This window comes from Capricornis sumatraensis, chromosome 16, assembly GCF_032405125.1.
Source record: "Capricornis sumatraensis isolate serow.1 chromosome 16, serow.2, whole genome shotgun sequence".
In the NCBI taxonomy this organism is placed as follows: domain Eukaryota; kingdom Metazoa; phylum Chordata; class Mammalia; order Artiodactyla; family Bovidae; genus Capricornis; species Capricornis sumatraensis.
The window spans coordinates 51,758,045-51,776,686 of NC_091084.1; the positions used below are offsets into that span (position 1 = coordinate 51,758,045).

The 18,642-nt window shown below is 46.3% G+C and overlaps 1 protein-coding gene across 8 annotated transcripts in view; it reads right to left on the reverse strand.

Moving 5' to 3' along the window:
* Positions 1-18,642, reverse strand: part of STIM1 (stromal interaction molecule 1) — a 198,358-nt gene that overhangs the window by 4,413 nt on the left and 175,303 nt on the right. For 4 of the 8 annotated variants that reach the window (XM_068989190.1, XM_068989191.1, XM_068989188.1 and 1 more), the window contains 6 exons: positions 14,936-15,113; positions 10,449-10,626; positions 6,099-6,266; positions 5,500-5,600; positions 4,971-5,206; positions 1,862-1,928 (listed from right to left, as the gene is read on the reverse strand). In XM_068989190.1, the coding sequence (XP_068845291.1) occupies positions 1,862-1,928; positions 4,971-5,206; positions 5,500-5,600; positions 6,099-6,266; positions 10,449-10,626; positions 14,936-15,113 (928 nt within the window). Of the gene's footprint in view, positions 1-1,555; positions 1,929-3,730; positions 3,824-4,970; positions 5,229-5,499; positions 5,622-6,098; positions 6,267-10,448; positions 10,627-14,935; positions 15,114-18,642 lie in introns of all 8 variants that reach the window. The other 4 variants (XM_068989186.1, XM_068989185.1, XM_068989187.1 and 1 more) reach the window with 4 other exon arrangements.

Genomic DNA, 18,642 nt, shown 5'->3' on the forward strand with positions numbered 1-18,642 from the left:
GAGAAAGGAACAGACTTCAAGGATACCATCCAGAGGTCCAAGGGGCAGAGCTAGAAAGACTGGTATCCAGAGTGACGCAGGATCAAAAGGAAGCAACAGGGTAAGCTGCAGCTCAGAGGCCAGGACTAAACCATGGTCACAACTTCAGAGATGACAGGTGCTTTCTGATGGTCTTTCTGAGGGTCCTCTACGCTTGTTCAGGCAGGGTCAAGGCTACCATCTCTTACCGTAGCCTGTCACCTTGAGGTGTGAGCAGGACAAGTCCCTGCAGCTGCCAGACCAGGCTGTGGGAGAAAGCCTGTCATCAGTTCTTACACAGTTCACTTACTGAGACCTTCTGGAAGCACAAACATAACTAACAGAGCATCCTGGAATGGAGAGCCAAGTCCTAGTCTGTGTTCTGCTCCTAACTAGCTTTGGGACCTGGGGAAAATTACTTAACCTGCAGAATCTTAACTCCATCTCTGAACAGGAGTGTTTTTATGCCTGCCTGACATAAACCTAGCTTGTCCAAAATCCTTAAATCTGTTTCCTCCTCCCTTCTGAAGAGTAATTTTATGAAGGGTACTACAGTTTTCCTGTCACCCAAGCTAGAAACCTGGGCATCATCCTAGATGCCTCCTTCTCCTCCACCCCTCAAAGTCAGTTACCAAATTAACACTCTTGTTTTCACCCCCAAACCTCATTACCTCCCCTGGTGGCCTACTGCAGTGACTTCCAAGTTCCTCTAGTCTCTCTCTTTCCTTTATACAGGCTATAAAATGTTATTTCTAAAAGGCAAATATGACCAATTCACTTCCTCTAAAAGCGCCTTTGCAGTTCTCTGTCTCTTAAAGGATGATGGCCCAAGCTCCTAGCCTTTCAGAGCCCTGCATCATTCTAGCCTCCTTTGCTACCCTGTCCCATCAACACAATGTTCTAACCACACACAGATCAGATTCTCAGGAACTTCCAAGGAACTTCATGTTCCCTCTGCCTAGAATATCCAATCTCCTTTTCCTGTACACAGGGTGTTGGCATAAATGTCATCTCTTTTGTGAAGCATTCCACTCAGGTTCACACCGTTAGTCATTCCCTCTTCAGCACCCCCATAGCACTTATCAGCTGTTCCAGAATCATGTATGTACCTCTCCCAGACCAGACCATAATTCTTGATGGCTGAGATTGTATCTTATCATCTATGAATCCCCATGCCCAGCAGTCTGGCAGAGAGTAGGTATCCAAAAATGTTTGCTGAGGGGATAAAAGAAGTGAGGACTCCACTGAGATAACGGATGTGAAAGTTTAGGCCAAAGTGCTATAGGACTGTGAGGGAGGGGGTCTGTTACTCATTTTGAGAGTCAGCAAACCCCAAAGAGAGAAGGGAAGAAAGGTGTAGGGCATCAGGCTGACCTCAAGGAGGGGTCCCAGGCTGGGGAAAGATAGGACAAGGAGAAGGTACCCCAAGCCACAGCCCCCACAGCCCACCAAGCAGCAGCCAGCAGGCAAAGGCCAAGGTAAAGGCAGCAGAGAGGCATGGATGGGAAGAAAGGGAGAGAAGAGAGACAGCTGATACCCCAAGCTCTCTGAGTGCCAAGGCATCACAGCGGTGCTGTCAGAAAGGGGTGGGTCAGGGTAGGGCTCCATCTGGAGGAAATAGGAAGTGCTGTGGTGGTAATAGACAGGGTGGACATGGACGGTGGTGATGGAGGTGGTGGTGGTGGTGGTGGTGGCGGCAGAGGAGCAGGAAGAAGAAGCAGAGGCAGGTGGAGCGCTGGTCCCGAGGCCTTCAGAACTGAAAGACTGTCCAGATGAAAGGCTGCGCATTCGCCGCAGAGAGACCCGGCTTGTCAAGAAGTGGCCAGCCTCGCCCTCTACCAACCTCTGAGACCCCAGGCCATGCTGCGGCTCCGTCAGGCGCTGCCGGACGCTGCTCTGCAGGCTGGGAGCTGCAAGGAGAGAGAAGAGAGTGTGAGGAAGGGCCACCTGCTCTGGGCTGGCCGGGAAGCAAGTTTGCCCGTGGAGAGATGCTTGCTGGAGACCACTCTGGGTCTTCGGTCCCCAGTCTGGAGAATGGGCCACCTCCTCCCAAGAACCTCCCACCAGGGATCCTAAAGGAGGGGCCAGTTGAAAATGAGATGCCCAGGTCAATTTCAATGGCAATTCCAATGGAAGGAGACCTAGGGCCAACATTACTAGGAAGGGAGATGGTAAGGCAGTTAGTGGGAGGACACAGGCAGGACGGGGTAGGACAGGGGTTTGGGACAAGCTCCGGGAGGGCACAAAGAACCAGCCTTTTTAGAAAGCCAAAGTCGGGAAATAGTCACAATTCAGAAAAGGATTTATACATAAACATGTTCATCACACCTTTATTAATAATCATATGAAAGCAAAAATAAAGGTGGAATGACAGGAAAATGATAGCACATCCAGTTACTGGACAGTTACACAGCTATTACAAAGGCTACTTATGGGAATTCCCTGGTGGTCCAGTGGTTAGGACTTGACACTTTCACTGCCAGGACTCAGGTTCAACCCCTGGGAAACTAAGATCCCATAAGACTTGCAGTGCAGCCAAAAAAAAAGCACTGCTTGAGATGACTTTTAAAACACAGAAAAAGGCCTATTAAAATGCTCAGGGGAACAAAAGGATACAGATTTTCATGTACAAGGAATACCTTGAGCAATAGAATACCAAAGACAAGAGTTTAAAACCAGGTCTTTCTATTTCTAGCTGTGACCTGAGTAACTTACTTCCCCATTTTAATTCCTAATTTATAAAATCCTGCAGAATTGTCATGAGGCTTCAAGATAATATTTTTAAAGTACCTGACACAGTTCATGGCACTCAGTAAATGACAGTGGTTATCATTATCTTGACTACATAAAAAATTACTTAAAAATTGACAAACAAAAGACTGCTCAAATATGGCGGGAACTACAGGTGCCTTTTAAAGCCCATATTTACTCTTTTTACTTTCCAAACTTCCTCTAATAAGCATTTACACAACAAATAACCAGCTCCTGGATCAATGCTTCAAATCAGGCTCTTAGAAGATGGTGGCCACCATGCCCAGAGAAGGGGTATATGGGTACCAGGTAACTTAGAGACGTGCTAGAGCACCCCTCTTGGGCTCACTGCTAGATCCAGTTGAAAATGGAATTCACACCTTTGTTTTTTCTCCTCTGCCCTGATAGATGGGCCTCCCTGCCTTCTCCCTAAAGATGGGAGAAAGGGCCAGGTTACACGGATGGCAGAAGCCTTGGAAGGGCCACCAGGAAGAGAGCACAGTTCCATGGTGATGGAGAGCTAGCAATGTAGGGCCTCTAAATGGCTGGTGGCTTTCAAGACATGAAAGAGGCTTAAGGGGAAGAGGAAACATGGAATAGAGATGGAGAAAGAGAGACAGAAGGAGAAGCAGAGAAAGAGAAAGGAGGAGGAGGCTCTCTCATTCCTTCTTTCCATCTCAGCCCAGCTAGATGAAGGGCCACTGGGACATCAGTTGAGCTGGGCTGAAAGGAGAAGCTGAAGCCTCCCATCACCATGGCTATTCCCTCTCCAGGCCTCAGCTGAGCAGGCTGATTCTTCTCACCCCCCGAACCCTTCCCTGAAGTTAGTAGGGACTGTAGTGAGGGAACAGAGGAACAGGCAGGGGAGTGATGCAGGCAGGAGAAGGGGCCCGTGGGGTGGGAGTGCTGGTTTAGTCCCCAAAGTCGGAAAAAACAAAAGCCCCAAAGGGGCTCCTCAAACCCGGGTATTTCCAGAGGGACTGATCGTCCGAGCCGGCGGATGCTGAGCAGAGAGAGCGGTCACTGAACCTACGCCCCATCAGCCAGGCAGCATCTAGGGTCCAACAACCAGGCCGAAAGGAGAAGAGAATCGGATTCACCGAGGGCTTCACCCTGCCCCCGTGGGGTAAGGGAAGGGCAGGGAGCAAGGGGGGAATGGCTCAGAGCTCATGAAGGTCCCTCCCAACCCGGAGAACACAGGAGCTCTTTTCTACTTGCTCGTGACTTTAACCTTGTTGGGCCTTTACTGAAAGCCTTGCAAGGCACCAGTCCACAGAAAGAAGAGGCTTGGCCAGAGGCAAACTATGGCTGAAGAAACTTACAAAAACATCCAGCCTGATTAAAGATCTGGCTATCTCAAAGTGAGCCCCTAACCCAGCCCAGCTTTCCACCATCCCCCCTGCATGCATGGGATATGGGCCCAGGACAAGAGCTTTTCCATAAAAGTATATTCTGTTTATCTAAAAGAGACTCTGATCCAGAGAAAAATTCAGCGGGTCAGTAGAGGGTGTGTCCCTTCCTTCACTGAAGAATTCCCACAGAGTGCTGTCTCCCTTGACTCTGCTCTATTCAGCTCTCACCACTCGCAGGGAGAACGGGGAGAGGGAAGACCCAGGACAGAGGTGGGGGGGAGGTGGGGATGGCCGAGTTCAGGTGGAAAGCCGGAGATCCCAGGAGATCCCTCCTGGACAAGAATGTCTTTCTGGCTTAGAAGATTCGGGGCTTTATCACCGTAAGGGACTATTGCTTCCTGGGGCCTCACATGAAAAAACAGAAAGAGGCATCATTTATCTACTTAGCAATTAAAAATAAGGAATATAAAATTAAAACAAGTAAAAGCAACAGTCAAAATGAATGCCATTTTTATGTTACAAGTCACTAAAGGAGGTTATTTTTATAAAGGTAGATAGGAACAGAATGGGGGGGAGAATAAAAGGATTAAAAAAAACACAAAGAGGGAGGGAGACACACTTAGCACCATAGACCCACAGGGCAGATGGAGGATACAGCAAGGGAAGGCCACTAACAGGACAACTGCAAAGGAATGCCTGGGTGCAGGTTGTGCTTTATGAACCAAGGTAATGAGTTAAATCGTCTTGGCTTCTGCCCCACATCTGGCTTAAGCACGGCAGAGACCAGCAGACTTCTCAATCTGCACATCAAAGCCTCCTTCCCTCATCCCTACCCAAGAGGTCACCTACACTGCATGGACAAGGGTGACACAATCTCCTCATCCATGTCATCCACGTCGTCAGTCATGATGAAGTGGGCGGGGTTGGGGCGCGTGCTACCCATCCAGCTGGGGTCTATGTTGAGGGCAGCCACCAGGGAATGGATGCCAGGGTTATTGACAATCTGGAAGCCACAGAGGATCTCAATCTGCTGCCAGCGGTGCAGGCGCTCCCTCAGCGCTGCTGTCACCTCGCTCAGAGCTTGCCTGAAGAGAGAAGAAAGAAAATGGGAGGCATGGGCTGGGCCTAAGCCCCAGGAGAGAGGAGGCATCTTCTCAGAGGAGCAAGTTGCAGGGGCGGGGGGCAGTATGTGTGTGTAAGAAGCACACTTAAATCATAGACTTAAGAGCAGTGTGGGAGGTAGTTAACGGCTGAGGCAGGAGATCAGAGCTGTACCTCTTCCAGTGAAGAAACAGAATCAGGACTGGAGGCCCTGGACACCCTCCAACTCTGAGGATGGGATGGACATCACCAGAGTTGGGCAGCAGGTGTAACTTACTTAGCTGTTAAGATTTTGTGATCCACATCATCCAGGGAAGAGCTGTGGGCCACGTGGAAGGTGCCAAAGAGTGTGTTTCTCTTCTTTTTTATCTTCTCAGCCTGCAAAGATGAGGCCCTCAGCTTAAAAACAGCAGGGAGTAGAGGTTGGAAAAATGAAAAACGTTATTTTGTGGCTGGCTCCCCCTCCTCCTAGCACAGTCTAGGCGGCATGAGAGAAAGGAAGAGAATATGGGAAAGAAAAATGGAAGCCAACGGGAGAGCAAAGAGTAGGGAGAGAAAGAAAACAGAAGCAATGAGAGGAGCCGAGGGATCCTGACTCCAGGAGTCTGTCCCTGTGTCAGTCTGGGGCCAGCAGAGACTTCCCTCTACCTGCCTCCACTTCGCCTTGCCCAGAAGGCAGGTGGGAGTAGCCCGGCACCCTTCTCCAGAAGCCTGAGGACATTATTAGAAACTGTGCATCAGGAAAAGAAACAAAGCCCAACACCACGATGTCTCTTTGTCCAACAGAGGGATACAGAGAGGCAGAGAGGAGGAAAAAGGGCAAGTGAGGGGGTGGGGCAAGGAGGAGAGAAGAGCACAGCAGGAGGGCAGGCTCACCCCCTCCTTGGCCACCAGCAGCTGCTTCTCGGCATTTTGCTTCTTGACGTTGTAGTACTGCACCTCCACCTCATGGGTCAGCTGCAGCCACTTCTGAAGGGCCTCTGGAGCATACCATGAGCTATGCGACTCCAGCTCCTTCTCTGCTTTCCTCAAGGCCTCCCGTACCTGCGAGCCAAGAGGATACGAGTCCTTACTATTACCAAGGCCCTCTCCAACGCCTCCATATGATACATCAGCCTTCTTTTCTTCCATCTCATCTAAGCTTCACCACTCTCACAAGAGGGAGAAAGGGCAAGGATTATTTTCTGTATCATATATATAAGAAACCAAGCTAAAAAAAAAAGAAACCAAGCTTGGAGAAGGAAAGTAACCTACTCAAGGTCAACATTTAGTAGTGTCAACCAGAAGTTAAATGGAGACTTTTTTTTTTCTTTCTTTCTTTATTTTTTGCTGCCAGACTAGAGGATTCTTTTCTCACATATTAGTCACTTCTCCTGGTCATACAGCCAATGTCAGCAATTTTCCCTGCTCTCATGAGGTACAGGTTATCTCAGTGAATCCTCTTCTTTCTGAGAGCTGGGGTCTATTCTTGGACCCAAGCCCTCACAATGTGGCAAGAAAAGCACTTGGGTGGGAGTCTGGAAATCTGACCTGGTCCCTGGTCTGTCACTCAACTGTCTGTGTGACCATGTGCTTCCTAAAGCAGATCTCGCTGCTTTAGGTGTAAGGCCTTGTCCCAGGCAAATCCAAATTGTAAGCAAAGTGATGATCTCAGGAGAGAGTAAGCTCCCCATCCTGAGAGGTATGGAAAGAGCTCATGTCAGAAAGACCTTCAAAATGATTGCTACTCCAGGGGGCAATTGGCCTGAACACTCTCCAAAGGCTCCTCTAGCCCAGAGACTTTGTGATTCCCTCACTGATCAGGGTGGGTAGGCTGTAATGGGCACTGTCTACAAGGCAAGAAAACAACAAGCAAGCTTACACCTAACATGGGTATTGCCAACAGAGGCCAAGATCAGAAAGGACCAATGTATAAGCAGACATCTCTTCACTGACTTCTAAGCAAGGAGCATAAAATGAAGCAGATGGCCACAAAGCACTTAAATATGAAAGGTCTGGAAAGTACTGTACATACAGAACCCATTATCTATGCTTGAATTCCTTCTATCTCACCCAGGCTACCAGTATAAACAATTCCCCAGCTTCCCCATCTGAACACTGACTTTTCACTGTTCAGAATCCCAGAGAAAGGGGATTGAGAGCAGTCTAGTGTCCAACTTTAGCCCATGGGGAAGTATCCCAGAGCAGGTCTGGGGTCCACCCCTGAGCCTAATATAGACCAGGAGGGCCTTAGCTAAGGACAAAACACCTTCATTCCTCTGAGAGCCCATGAGAGGACCAAGCTTCATTGGGTTTTTGTTCCTTGAAAAGGGAACTACAAAATAGCCCACTCCTGGCTTTGTAGATTTAAAATGAGGAAGAGACACCTTAGCGACTAATACACTGAGTCTGGAAATGTAGGATCAAGTTCTACATTAAAAGCAGTTGAAGGACTGGGATCAGCTAAAGGGATAATGGAGAGAGAAGAGACAGCAAGTAGAAGGAAGTATGGCAGTTGGGGAGGCACATGAAAGGGCTGGTCAAACACACTCAAAAACTGTGTAATGAGAGAAACAATTACAAAACAGGGAGCAGGGGGATCACAGGTAAAGAGATAGAGACAGACACATCCATTTTCTTTATTGAGCATTTACTGCACTCTGGGGCTGTGCAAGAGAATAGGTAGCTAGGCCAAAGAGTGGAATAAAATGTCCCATAATATCACAATGCTTAGGAGACAAGGCATTGCAAGAAAAAAGGGATCTGACTCAAGCACACAGCCAGTCCTCTCCTCAAGAGAGCTGCAAAACTTTAAAGTTATGAGGAGTAGGAGGCCAAAGAGCTAACTTAAAAATGTCCAAGGGGCAGAAATAATCTCATAGTCATTCAGGACTGGGAAGAAATAAATTCACCAGATCTCAATAAAAAGTCAGAAAGCAGAATGCCTGAGAAACAGGGACAAGAGGCTTGGACCAACTCTTACTAAACTACGACCCAGTTCCGACACACTTCAGTCTCTCATTGGCTTGAGGTGACCAGATCCTCACCCAGCATACCTACCTAAACTCTGTATCTGACAGAAGATGAAAATCGACTGTGGCCTTTATTACTCTTTATGCACACTATCCAGCATTTACTAAATTACTAGACATGAGAAGAGGCAGGCAAATAGAAGTAATAATCAAGAGGAAAAACAAGCAGTCCCACAAATGATCCAGATGTTCAGAGTTACCCGTCAAGGACTTAAAGACAACCATGACTAAAATGTTAAAGAAAAATATGGGAAAATTCTGGACAGGGAACAGAATCAATAAAAGAGTAAAATCAGCATTCTAGAAAAATACATTATCTGAGAGTAGGATTCCACTGTATGAGCTAAATACCACAATGTTCTTGGCAAAATACAGGATTAGGGAACTCAAAGACAGATTAAAATAAAATAACCAAACCAAAGCACAGAGGGAGGAAAAAAAGAACAGAACTAAGCATAAGAGACATGTGGAATAGAGTTAAAAGGTCTAACATAAATACTGGATACCCAGAAGGAGAGGCGAGAATGGAGCAGAAGCAACATGTAAACACCACAGTGAATGTGTATTCTGCAGCTGTTGGGTAAAATGCTCTATATGCAGCAATGAGGTCAAATTGATCAGTCATGTTTAAATTTTTATATCCTTACTGATACTTTTGGCTGCTTATTATTGGGAGGGGGATGCTAAAAATCTCTAACTTTGATTATGAAATTTGTCTATTATCCTGTTAGTTTTTCTTAACTTTTGCTTTATATATATATATATATATTTACACACGTATATACACACACATATATATTTTAAATTATATTATTAGGTATATCCAAATTAAAGGTTGTTATATTTTACTGTTTAATTCACACATTTATCTTACATGAAATGTCCAATTTTGTCTCTAGTAATACTTTTTTCTCTAAGTCTATTTTGTCTGACATTAACATAGCTACCCCTACTTTATTTTCCATAGTGTTTATCATATATTAATATCTTTTCTCATCTTTTTACTTTTAACTATTTTGTATCCTTATTTCTAAAGCATATCTGTTGTAAACAGCATATAGTTGGGATTTATTTTTTATCCAGTCTGACACTCTTTGCCTTTTAGTTGTTTTCTATAGCCTGCTTACATCATCCAAGTTTCAACATATTTGAAAGGACTGGAACCTGTGGTCAAAGCACATGTTCTTTGAACACACCAAAGTTAAACTGGAAATCAATGAGAAAGATAAACAGAAAAGTCCCCAAGTGTTTGACAATTAGGCAACACACTTTTAAATAACCATGGGTCAAAAAGAAATCACAATGGAAGATAGGAAATGTTTTTAACTGAATCCCAATTTTTTAAATTAGAATATTCCCAAATAAAGTCATCAATAAATTTATGAAAAGGTATTCAATATTATTGGTCAATAGGAAAATTAAAATTAAAATCACAATAAGATACTATTACATCCACATCATAATGTATAAAATGAAAATGCCTAAAAATACTTAGGCTGTAGCTTAAGTAGAACTCTCATACTATCACTAGTGGCTGTACAGATTGGTACAATCATTCTGGAAAATCACCAATTTCTCAAAACAAATATATGAATGCCCTGTTACATATCCAAAAGAAATAAGTGATGCCCACAAAGAAGTTTTAAAAGAAAACAAACTTGCAAACAAACCAAATGTCTATCAATAGGAGAATGGATAAATAATTTACAGTACATCCATACAAGGGATTAACACTCAGCAACAGAAATAAACTAATTATCACTACATGCAATAACATGGTTGCCTCTCACAGATATAATATTCAATTAAAGAAACCAAACACAAAAGAATACATACTGTATAATGCTGTTTACATGATGTTAAAAATCAGGTGAAACTGATCTGGTTTAGAGGTTACAACTGCAGTTACCTTTCGGGTGGAGTATTGACTGGGAGAAAGGGGAAGCAGAAGTGAGCCCTCTGAGAGCTTACGAGATTCTGTACCTTGATGTGGACGGCGACACAGGTACATGCATCTGTAAAGCATGCCAGCTGTATACTTATGATCTGTATATGTAAATACCTCAACTAAAAAGGGACAGAGTAACTTATCACCTGTTATTCACTGTGCTTTCACAACCGCAGTGATCATTTCTGCAACTTTTCCACTACTCTTGGCCAGACCCTTGGCTCCTGCCCTTTGACCCCAGCGCCTCGGGACTGTAGACTCTCCTACCTGCTCCAGCTCCTCCTCGGCATATTTCTGGCGGCTCCGCTCATTCTCCGTGCCCTCCCGCAGCTCCTTCAGCCTCTGGGCTTCCTGCTTGGCAAGGTTGATCTCGTCGCGCAGCTTCTTCTCCAGGTGCACCTTTTCCACCTCCACTGTGCGGTGCTCCTCCTGGGCTTTGTGCAGCCTGGAGACAACACAGGGAGCTGGAGGAGGCCAGGCCAAGGCAGTGCCCGCCACCTTGCCACAGGGCATGGCATCAAGAGGAAGATGAAGCCTCCAGCATTCAGAATATACTCTCCCTACCCTGCCACCTGCCTGGCCCTGGTGAGGCAGCTCAGGACCAACAGCAACCATGGCATTACCCTACTTATCTGGACCATCATTCTGCTGCCAGTAACAAAGGCTGTGAAGCCAAGGTTCCGGGGTATCTGAATCCTTCCTTCTAAGGTGTCGGGGAGACAGTGGGAGACAGTGGAGAGCCTGGAGTGCTGCAGTCCATGGGGTCCCAAAGAGTCAGACACGACTTACTGACTGAACAACAACAAGATGTCTCACATACTCAGATCATAACAATTACTAGTTTACAAGGTCTTCCACATTTGTCCTCCCTGCAGATAATGATATATTGTACAATTATCAGCCTGGGACAGTATGGACACAAAGGCTTAGGAAAGGGAACAAATGGCAGACAGAATTGAGACCAGAATTCTAATCTTTATGTGTTCAAATTGCACATTTACTACCCTTATACCAAGGTATCTGGAAGGTGCAATCAATGTAGAGTACCCTGAAACATAGACCAAAGACCCAGGGAAAGCTTGACGGTGAAATATGCTGGGGGTGATGGTCATGGGGAGATTTAAGGAAAATGAGAAGGGAACTACTGAGCTGTACCTCTTGGACTCCTGAGTACCTAAATCCCAAAAGCACAGAAATATGAAATTCATGCTAAAGGGGCTAGGCAGGATTTGGGGGAGCCCCTCATGCCCCTGACCGTAAGCTCCCTTCCTAAGCACATTCTTTCTCAAGGGCACCACTTACAATGAAAATATGCCCTTGGACCCACCCACACATTCCCTCTGTTTACTGACAAAATCCTTCATCCATCCAACTAAGCTTCCTTCCTTCTTCCCTTTCTTTGCACTACATTTCTATGTTTATTCATTCATTCATTCATTCATTCATTCATTCACCTATTCCTTCACCTAGTACTTTAAGGTGTCTACTAAATGCCAAGCCCTGTGTGACTCCTAGATATATGGAGATGAGTGAGAAGACTGCCCTTGCCACTGAGGTGCTCATGGCCTAGTCCAATACAGACAAGTAAACAGATAGGTGCACACAGTGTGATAAGTTCTGTAATAGAGAAATAAAGTGTTGGGTAGGCCCAAAGGATGGGGTGGTCAACTCTGCCTGAAAGGAGTAGGGGAAGGTGAGGCCTGGGTTAGACCCAGAAGAAAGAATAAGCATTAGCTGGTCCCTCTGGAAGAGGGAAAGGATTTAGCTACTTCAGGTCTTCCTACCTTAGTAGGAACCACTATGTTACAGGATAAGAGGGGAAAGGAAGAGGAAGAAAACAAGTGATATATGGCTTAGACTTGAGGTACCGAAGAGAAGACAGGCTGCAGAACAAGTAGGGACCACAGAAAAAAAGCACTGACCACTGAGTTAATTAAGCAGGTAAACGAAAGAGGCAGAAACAGAACTGAACCTCTAAAAAAACCCCAAGTCCAGATCTGTCAATGACTGAAGCCTCAAAAGATGTGGTGAACAAATGAGGGAAGAGGAAAAATGCCTAAGCTGCAAGCTTTCTGCTGACAAATTGCAGCCTTCTGTGCACTTTGTCCCTGGAGTGAAAAGGAATTGAACCTCATCGAGGCACTCAGCAGGTGGCGCTATGTGCACAGCTAAAAACAAGTCGGGGGCGCCATTTCCAGCACAATCTCTTTGCCCTGAATATCCTCCTTTATTGTACTCTCCCATGACTCAACTGCTTGAAATTAGAGATTCAATTCTTCACTGAAATATTATCCTCTCTGAAAGCAGCCTCTTCTGAAAAGTCTATGATATGACTGTCTTCTTCATACAATAGGGAGAATCAAAACTGACCTATTTTGGATGTAAAAGCAATGAAGATCAATAAATACTACTGGGTGAAGAAATGAGCTAATAAATGTAAAATCAAGCCTGGGCCCACTTCGTCTCCTTCACAGAAGACCGAGCATCTTGAAGGCGGCAATCAGTTACCATCAGAAGTAAGAAAAGCAGGCAGTCTGACCACAGCTCGGATCTAAGCAGCTGTGTGACTGTGGACAAGTCTGTTCCCTGGACCAGGCCTGTTTCTTCCTTTTTAAGTGGGACTCAAAATTCCTGCCTGCCTCAAAGAATTATCTTGAAACCCAGTGAAATCTTAACTGGAATGCACATGTAGCATTACATTTATTCACCCAAAGCATCAGGAACTCTGGAAAAAGCTCTTTGGTGACTGGCAGTGCAGGCCTGCCAAAGTAAGGAGGCACAAACAGGCACATGGGCCCCTGTGTCAGAGGAGGATATGTGTGTGCACAGGTGTAAGACTGTCGTGGGTTGGGAGGGGTGTGCATTCGTTTCCCAAAGTGCCACAGTGGCCAGTTAGCTCTGGAGGCCTTGGGGAGCAGGGAGGGCTGGGAGTTTAGTTTTATCCCCAAACTTGGAATGCCTCCTGCCTAGATTCTTTGCCTTTGGAATGAAAACAGTACATGTTTTTCAGACAAATGAAGAATGGGGACTGCCCACATAGCAGCATTTAGCCCCCAGTTGGAAAAGGGCCCAGGAACAAGGGGCCCAGCAAAGTAGACAGGAATCAGCTCAAAGATAAAACTCCTCTTGCCTCCTAAAAGCCCATGGAAACGAATCTGCTAGGGGTGCCTTTACTGAGGCAGCAGCCTGTGATTAAAGAAATTCCTAACTTACTACTTACGCTCACTTACCCTCTCCGAGGCTTCATTTCTTCAACTCTAAAACTGGGATAACAATACCTACCTAAGAGGGTTGTGGTGATTACAAACAATAATGTTTAAATGTACTTAACAATATCCAGTTCTTAAGAAACCATTTCCCCATCCTTCCAAAATAAATAGATAAATAAAAATAATAGAAAAGAGACAGACTTCATTTCCTTTTATGTGGATTCCTGCAAAGACTCCCCAACAGGAGTCCCTAGGGTGGCTGAACCATTTTCTGACAAACACTCCTGAAGCAGGCCTCTCCTTTTCTTAAAACCAAAACAAAGCAAACAAGTAAAATACCCACATTGATTCTCTATTGCCTTTTGCATCCTACTAACATGTGGACACGACTGAAGCGACTTAGCAGCAGCAGCAGCAACATGTGAGTCCAAAGGTACTAGGGATCTGGCCTCACTCTCTACACTCAACCACAACCACCAGGTTAATCTTTCCTACCCATCTTTCAAGGCCACCTCCTCAGACTCCACATCCATTCATCTCCTGCCTCTGTGCCATTCCAGTCCTTGCAGCTCTCTTCCTATAGGCTGGCACTGAGTCACTGCTCCTTCTTAAGTGCGTGCTCTCTGGCCCAGAAGCAGTGATTTTCTTCCAATTCCCCAAACAGACCTGGTTCCTAGATGTCAGAAAGTACTTAGGTTGTCTGGCGGACTGTCACCTTCCCTTCACAGCTAGATCTTCTACAATAGTTTATAAGCCATGCTTTATTCAAACAGAACCTCAGACTATCAGAGCTAAAATGTCCTGGTATGCTCCTAGTTCAATTCCTTTACATTACTAATGAAGAAATATGTCCCAGAAAGGAAAGGGATTTACCCAGTCATACAACAGTGGGTGCTTCCCAGGTGGTGCTAGTGGTAAAGAATCCGCCTGCCAACACAGGAGATGCAAGAGACATGGGTTCAATCCCTGGGTTGGGACAATCCCCTGGAGTAGCAAATGGCACCCCATTCCAGAATTCTTGCCTGGAAGATTCCATGGGCAGAGGAGTCTGGCAGATTACAGTCCATGGGCTGCAAAGAGTCAGACTGAGCACAGCACACATACAACAAGTGAGATTTAGATGCCATATAAGACAGCATGAAAGGTATTAGGAAGATAAGTTTGCGAGGTTTCTTTGGGAAAGGACAGTGATTATGTCTACTTCTATGGAAAGGGAAGCAGTCAAGAGGGGGGATGGAGGATGGAATGACCCGACACAAGCCATCCAACCAGGGAAGCTCAAGACCTTCCAGCAGCTCCACACTTCTCCCTCTGAAGCTCCGGGGGAGAAAGGATAGAAACAAGCTTCTGCTCTGGGGAGGGATACTTGCCTGTGTGACTGGAACGGCAGGAACCTAGGCTCTGACGCAGGTTTGGGAGGATGACACAGCCTGGGCCACCATGTCAGCAGGGTCTCGGGAGCCAGATGGCCCACATCTCAGGTGGAAACTGGAGGCTCCCAAGAGCTGGCAACACCAGGGTCAGGGGGCAGGAACAGGGCCTTACCTTTCCTGAAGGTCATGCAGACTCTGCTCGGCTCGGTGTAAGCCCTCCAGGTCCTTCATCATCTTCTTCATGTGCTCCTTGGAGTAACGGTTCTGGATATAGGCAAACCAGCAGCCACCCACACCAATAACAATAGACACCACCAGCATGAAGTCCTTGAGGTGGTTATGGCGGGTCACTGCCAGAGAGGAAGGGCACAGTGAGTCAGGGGGCCCACTGCCTGCTCAGCCTCACACACTGTGTGTCCCCTCCTACACAAAGCCTTCCCACTCAGGAGGAATTGGTTTCTCTTCTTAGACACACACTCGCCACACTCTGCTTATTTCTCTGCTAGGTCAAGGCCTACTTTGGAAAGGATGAGAGGCCTTAGAGCAATACAGGAAGCTCACTGGATCACGCTTCCCTAATGTGCAGTGGAGAGGACTAGTGCCTTCTCAGGACATCCCAGCCATTCTGGGCTGCCGTGAGCCCACGTGCCCAGATGCAGTGGCTTCTACCCTACAGGGTAAGAAACACTAGGAAACTACAGTAGGCAGGAGAGGGATGGCTGGTAAGGATACAAGCAAAGTCACTAGAGCCTGAGGATTGGCTGTGGGGCTGAGCTTACTGCAGGAGCTGGGTCTCCCAGACCATGAGGCTATTCTAGGTGCAAGATACAAAGACTAGATCATATAGAGGTCTGCAGGTCTCATCTACAGAGAGCATTTCTATCTAGGCTGTGGTTCACCCAGAGACCAGGCAGAACAGGAGCAGCATCAGGATGTCCCGGAACAGAGGGCTAGGTCTACCTCCAGAGAACACCTGGCGGCTATTGGTGAAGTGCCAGGGCCCTGTTCACCAGCTGGGGTTCAAAGCAATGCTTTGCTCTGGAGAGAGCAACACTGAAAAGCTAAACAAGGAATAACATCAGAAGATAAGAACAAATGCCGTGTCCCAAGAACTGAACTGACCAGCAGAGGGGCAGTCCTGGAGCCGGAGACTGGGCCACAGCGCAGAAGACTGAAAGAGATACCAGGAGGGAAAGAGGCTGCTATTGCATGCCCTGCCTGCACTGTACTCCACTAGAAATAGAGCAGCAACGGCTTAGAAAAGCCCTAGACAAGGGGAAAGAGGTAATGACCTCCTGTGCACACTGGCTCACCTGGTGTTGGGGAAGGGGCGGGGGGACTGACAGGATCTCACTGCCCAGTAAGGGGCTGAGGGGGACCCAAAAGGACCCAGTGGAGCCACAAAGTTGGGACAGGGTCTAGACAGACAGCAGGAAAAGACACATGTAGCTGAAATTCCACCTCATGAAGCTGACGCCCACTTTGACAAAAAGGGTTATATTCATAGCTCCTCATTGAAAGGCTGAGCAATAGGACATGGGGATGGTGTGAAATCAAGGACAGATTAGCACATGCTATTTCCATCCATGGGAGGGGAGTTACTAGGTCCAGGGTGTAGCCATGTCCTTCACATGTCTGCGCCAGACTGTACAGAGGAACTGGTCGCTGCCCTGGTGGCTCAGCTGGTAAAGAATCTGCCTGCAATGCAGGAGACCAGGTTTGATCCCTGGGTCAAGAAGCTCCCCTGCAGAAGGGAATGACAACCCACTCCAGGATTCTTGCCTGGAGAACCCCATGGACAGAGGAGACTGGTAAACTACAGTCCAAGAGGTGGCAAAGAGTTGGACATGACTGAGCGACTAACACCTTCACAGAGCAACTAAGGGCCCTCCAACAGCCACCCTCCAGCTTCCTGGAAGGTCTACACTTGCAGCCATGCTCACATCCCCACTCCCCTGTCCTTAGATCACAAGCAGCAATATCTCTGCAGTATAGTGAGTTGCCTTACTTTCTGGAACACACATACCTCCTATCCAGCCTCCACCACAGGCTAGGATACTCTCTGTCTCCTCTGTTTATTAAGGACTTTTCATCTTGGATTCCCAGGGTTTCTCACCTCCAACATCCCCAACATTCCTATCCAAAGTCAAAGATGCTAAGTTCCAACAATTTTTCATGTGACTAGCTCCCTCCTCCTATTGCCTCCAATACCTCAAAGCCCTTGAGTTGGGCATACAGATTAGGCGCCAATCATTTCTACTCAGTTCCTTATTCTACCTTGTCCAGATTAATTTGAAACAAGATCCTATTTTTTTCAGCTTCATATTCTCATCCAGCTCATGAATAAAAATATTGAATTACCAGGGACAAGGACAGGATCTATCCATCACCCCCTCTTCTAAGTTAATATTGTTCCACCTATCAGTACCTTCTCAATCTTTTCAGTGAGCTTTGACTCCACTTAAATACATAAGCATTTATCCCCTATATCCTTCTGCCTTGTCAGATGCATAGCTGAAACTCAGACATGCTGCCTGTCAACAGCCTGTGGGCTACCAAGCTTGGTGGGAAGAAAATGAGTCTAATCTGGTTGATTTACTCTGTGGCCGCTACCGATCATCATTTCTCTGTACGCCAGCACCAAGCACAGCACTGACCAGCACACAGAAGCCACTCAATAAATATTTGTGGGGTTGAATCTTCACTGAAAAGCCTTAAGTGTGATATCTCCCTCTCTTTAATCCACATAAGAAGGACTTTTTTTTGAAAAAAGGGAAATAGAGAAAACATAAAATGTATCAGATATTTACATTAACATTTCAAATTCTCACAACTAATCTATACAGTAGAGTATTCCCATGTTGAAGACCAGAAAAGTGAGGTTCCATAGAGGCACTGACTTGTCAGAGTCCATGAAAAGTAACAGAGCAGGAATTCAAATCCAGATTTGTTTGACTGCATGGTCTTTCCGCTACACCCCACTTTCTCATACTCATGCAGCAGGCATTGTTTCTGCTTTATTACACGCAAACATGTCTCACCAGGGTACACCTATATCCCCTGATCTAGCCCCGGTGCAGCTATAGGAATTTCACGGCCTAAGTTTCCCCCCTCATCCTGCTGGGAGCTGACTGTGGCACTGCCATCAGAGAGTGAAGATCCAAAAGCTGAATGGCCAGGCCTTTGAGGTTAAAAATAAGGCCTCGTGTAGAGAAACTCTTATTTCAACAAAGGAAGCATCTTGCATGAAGTATTAGGAAGTTTGAGTTCTGTCCTTACCTCTGCCCTAATTTGTTATGAAATTCACTTCCCCCATCTCAGTCTCAGCTTCCTCAGCTGTAAAATGCATTATCACAGAATTTCTAAAAGATTAAATGCCTAGTTGTAAATGAAAGTACTTTGAGGTGTTCAGAGAAATAGATGTGAGAATTGTCAGTTCCTTTCAGTGGGGTCCACAGTCCTAGTTCAGTTCAGTTGAGCCACTCAGTCGTGTCCGACTCTTTGTGACCCCATGGACTGCAGCACGCCAGGCCTCCCTGTCCATCACCAACTCCCAGAGTTTACTCAAACTCATGTCCATTGAGTCAGTGATGTCATCCAACCATCTCATCCTCTTTCATCCCCTTCTCCTCCTGCCTTAAATATTTCCCAACATCAGGGTCTTTTCAAAAGAGTCAGTTCTTCACATTAGGTGGCCAAAGTATTGGAGCATCAGCATCAGTCCTTCCAATGAATATTCAGGGTTGATTTCCTTTAGGATGGATTGGTTGGATCTCCTTGCAGTCCAAGGGACTCTCAAGAGTCTTCTCCAACACCACAGATCAAAAGCATCATTTCTTTGGTGCTCAGCTTTTTTTATAGTCCAACTCTCACATCCAT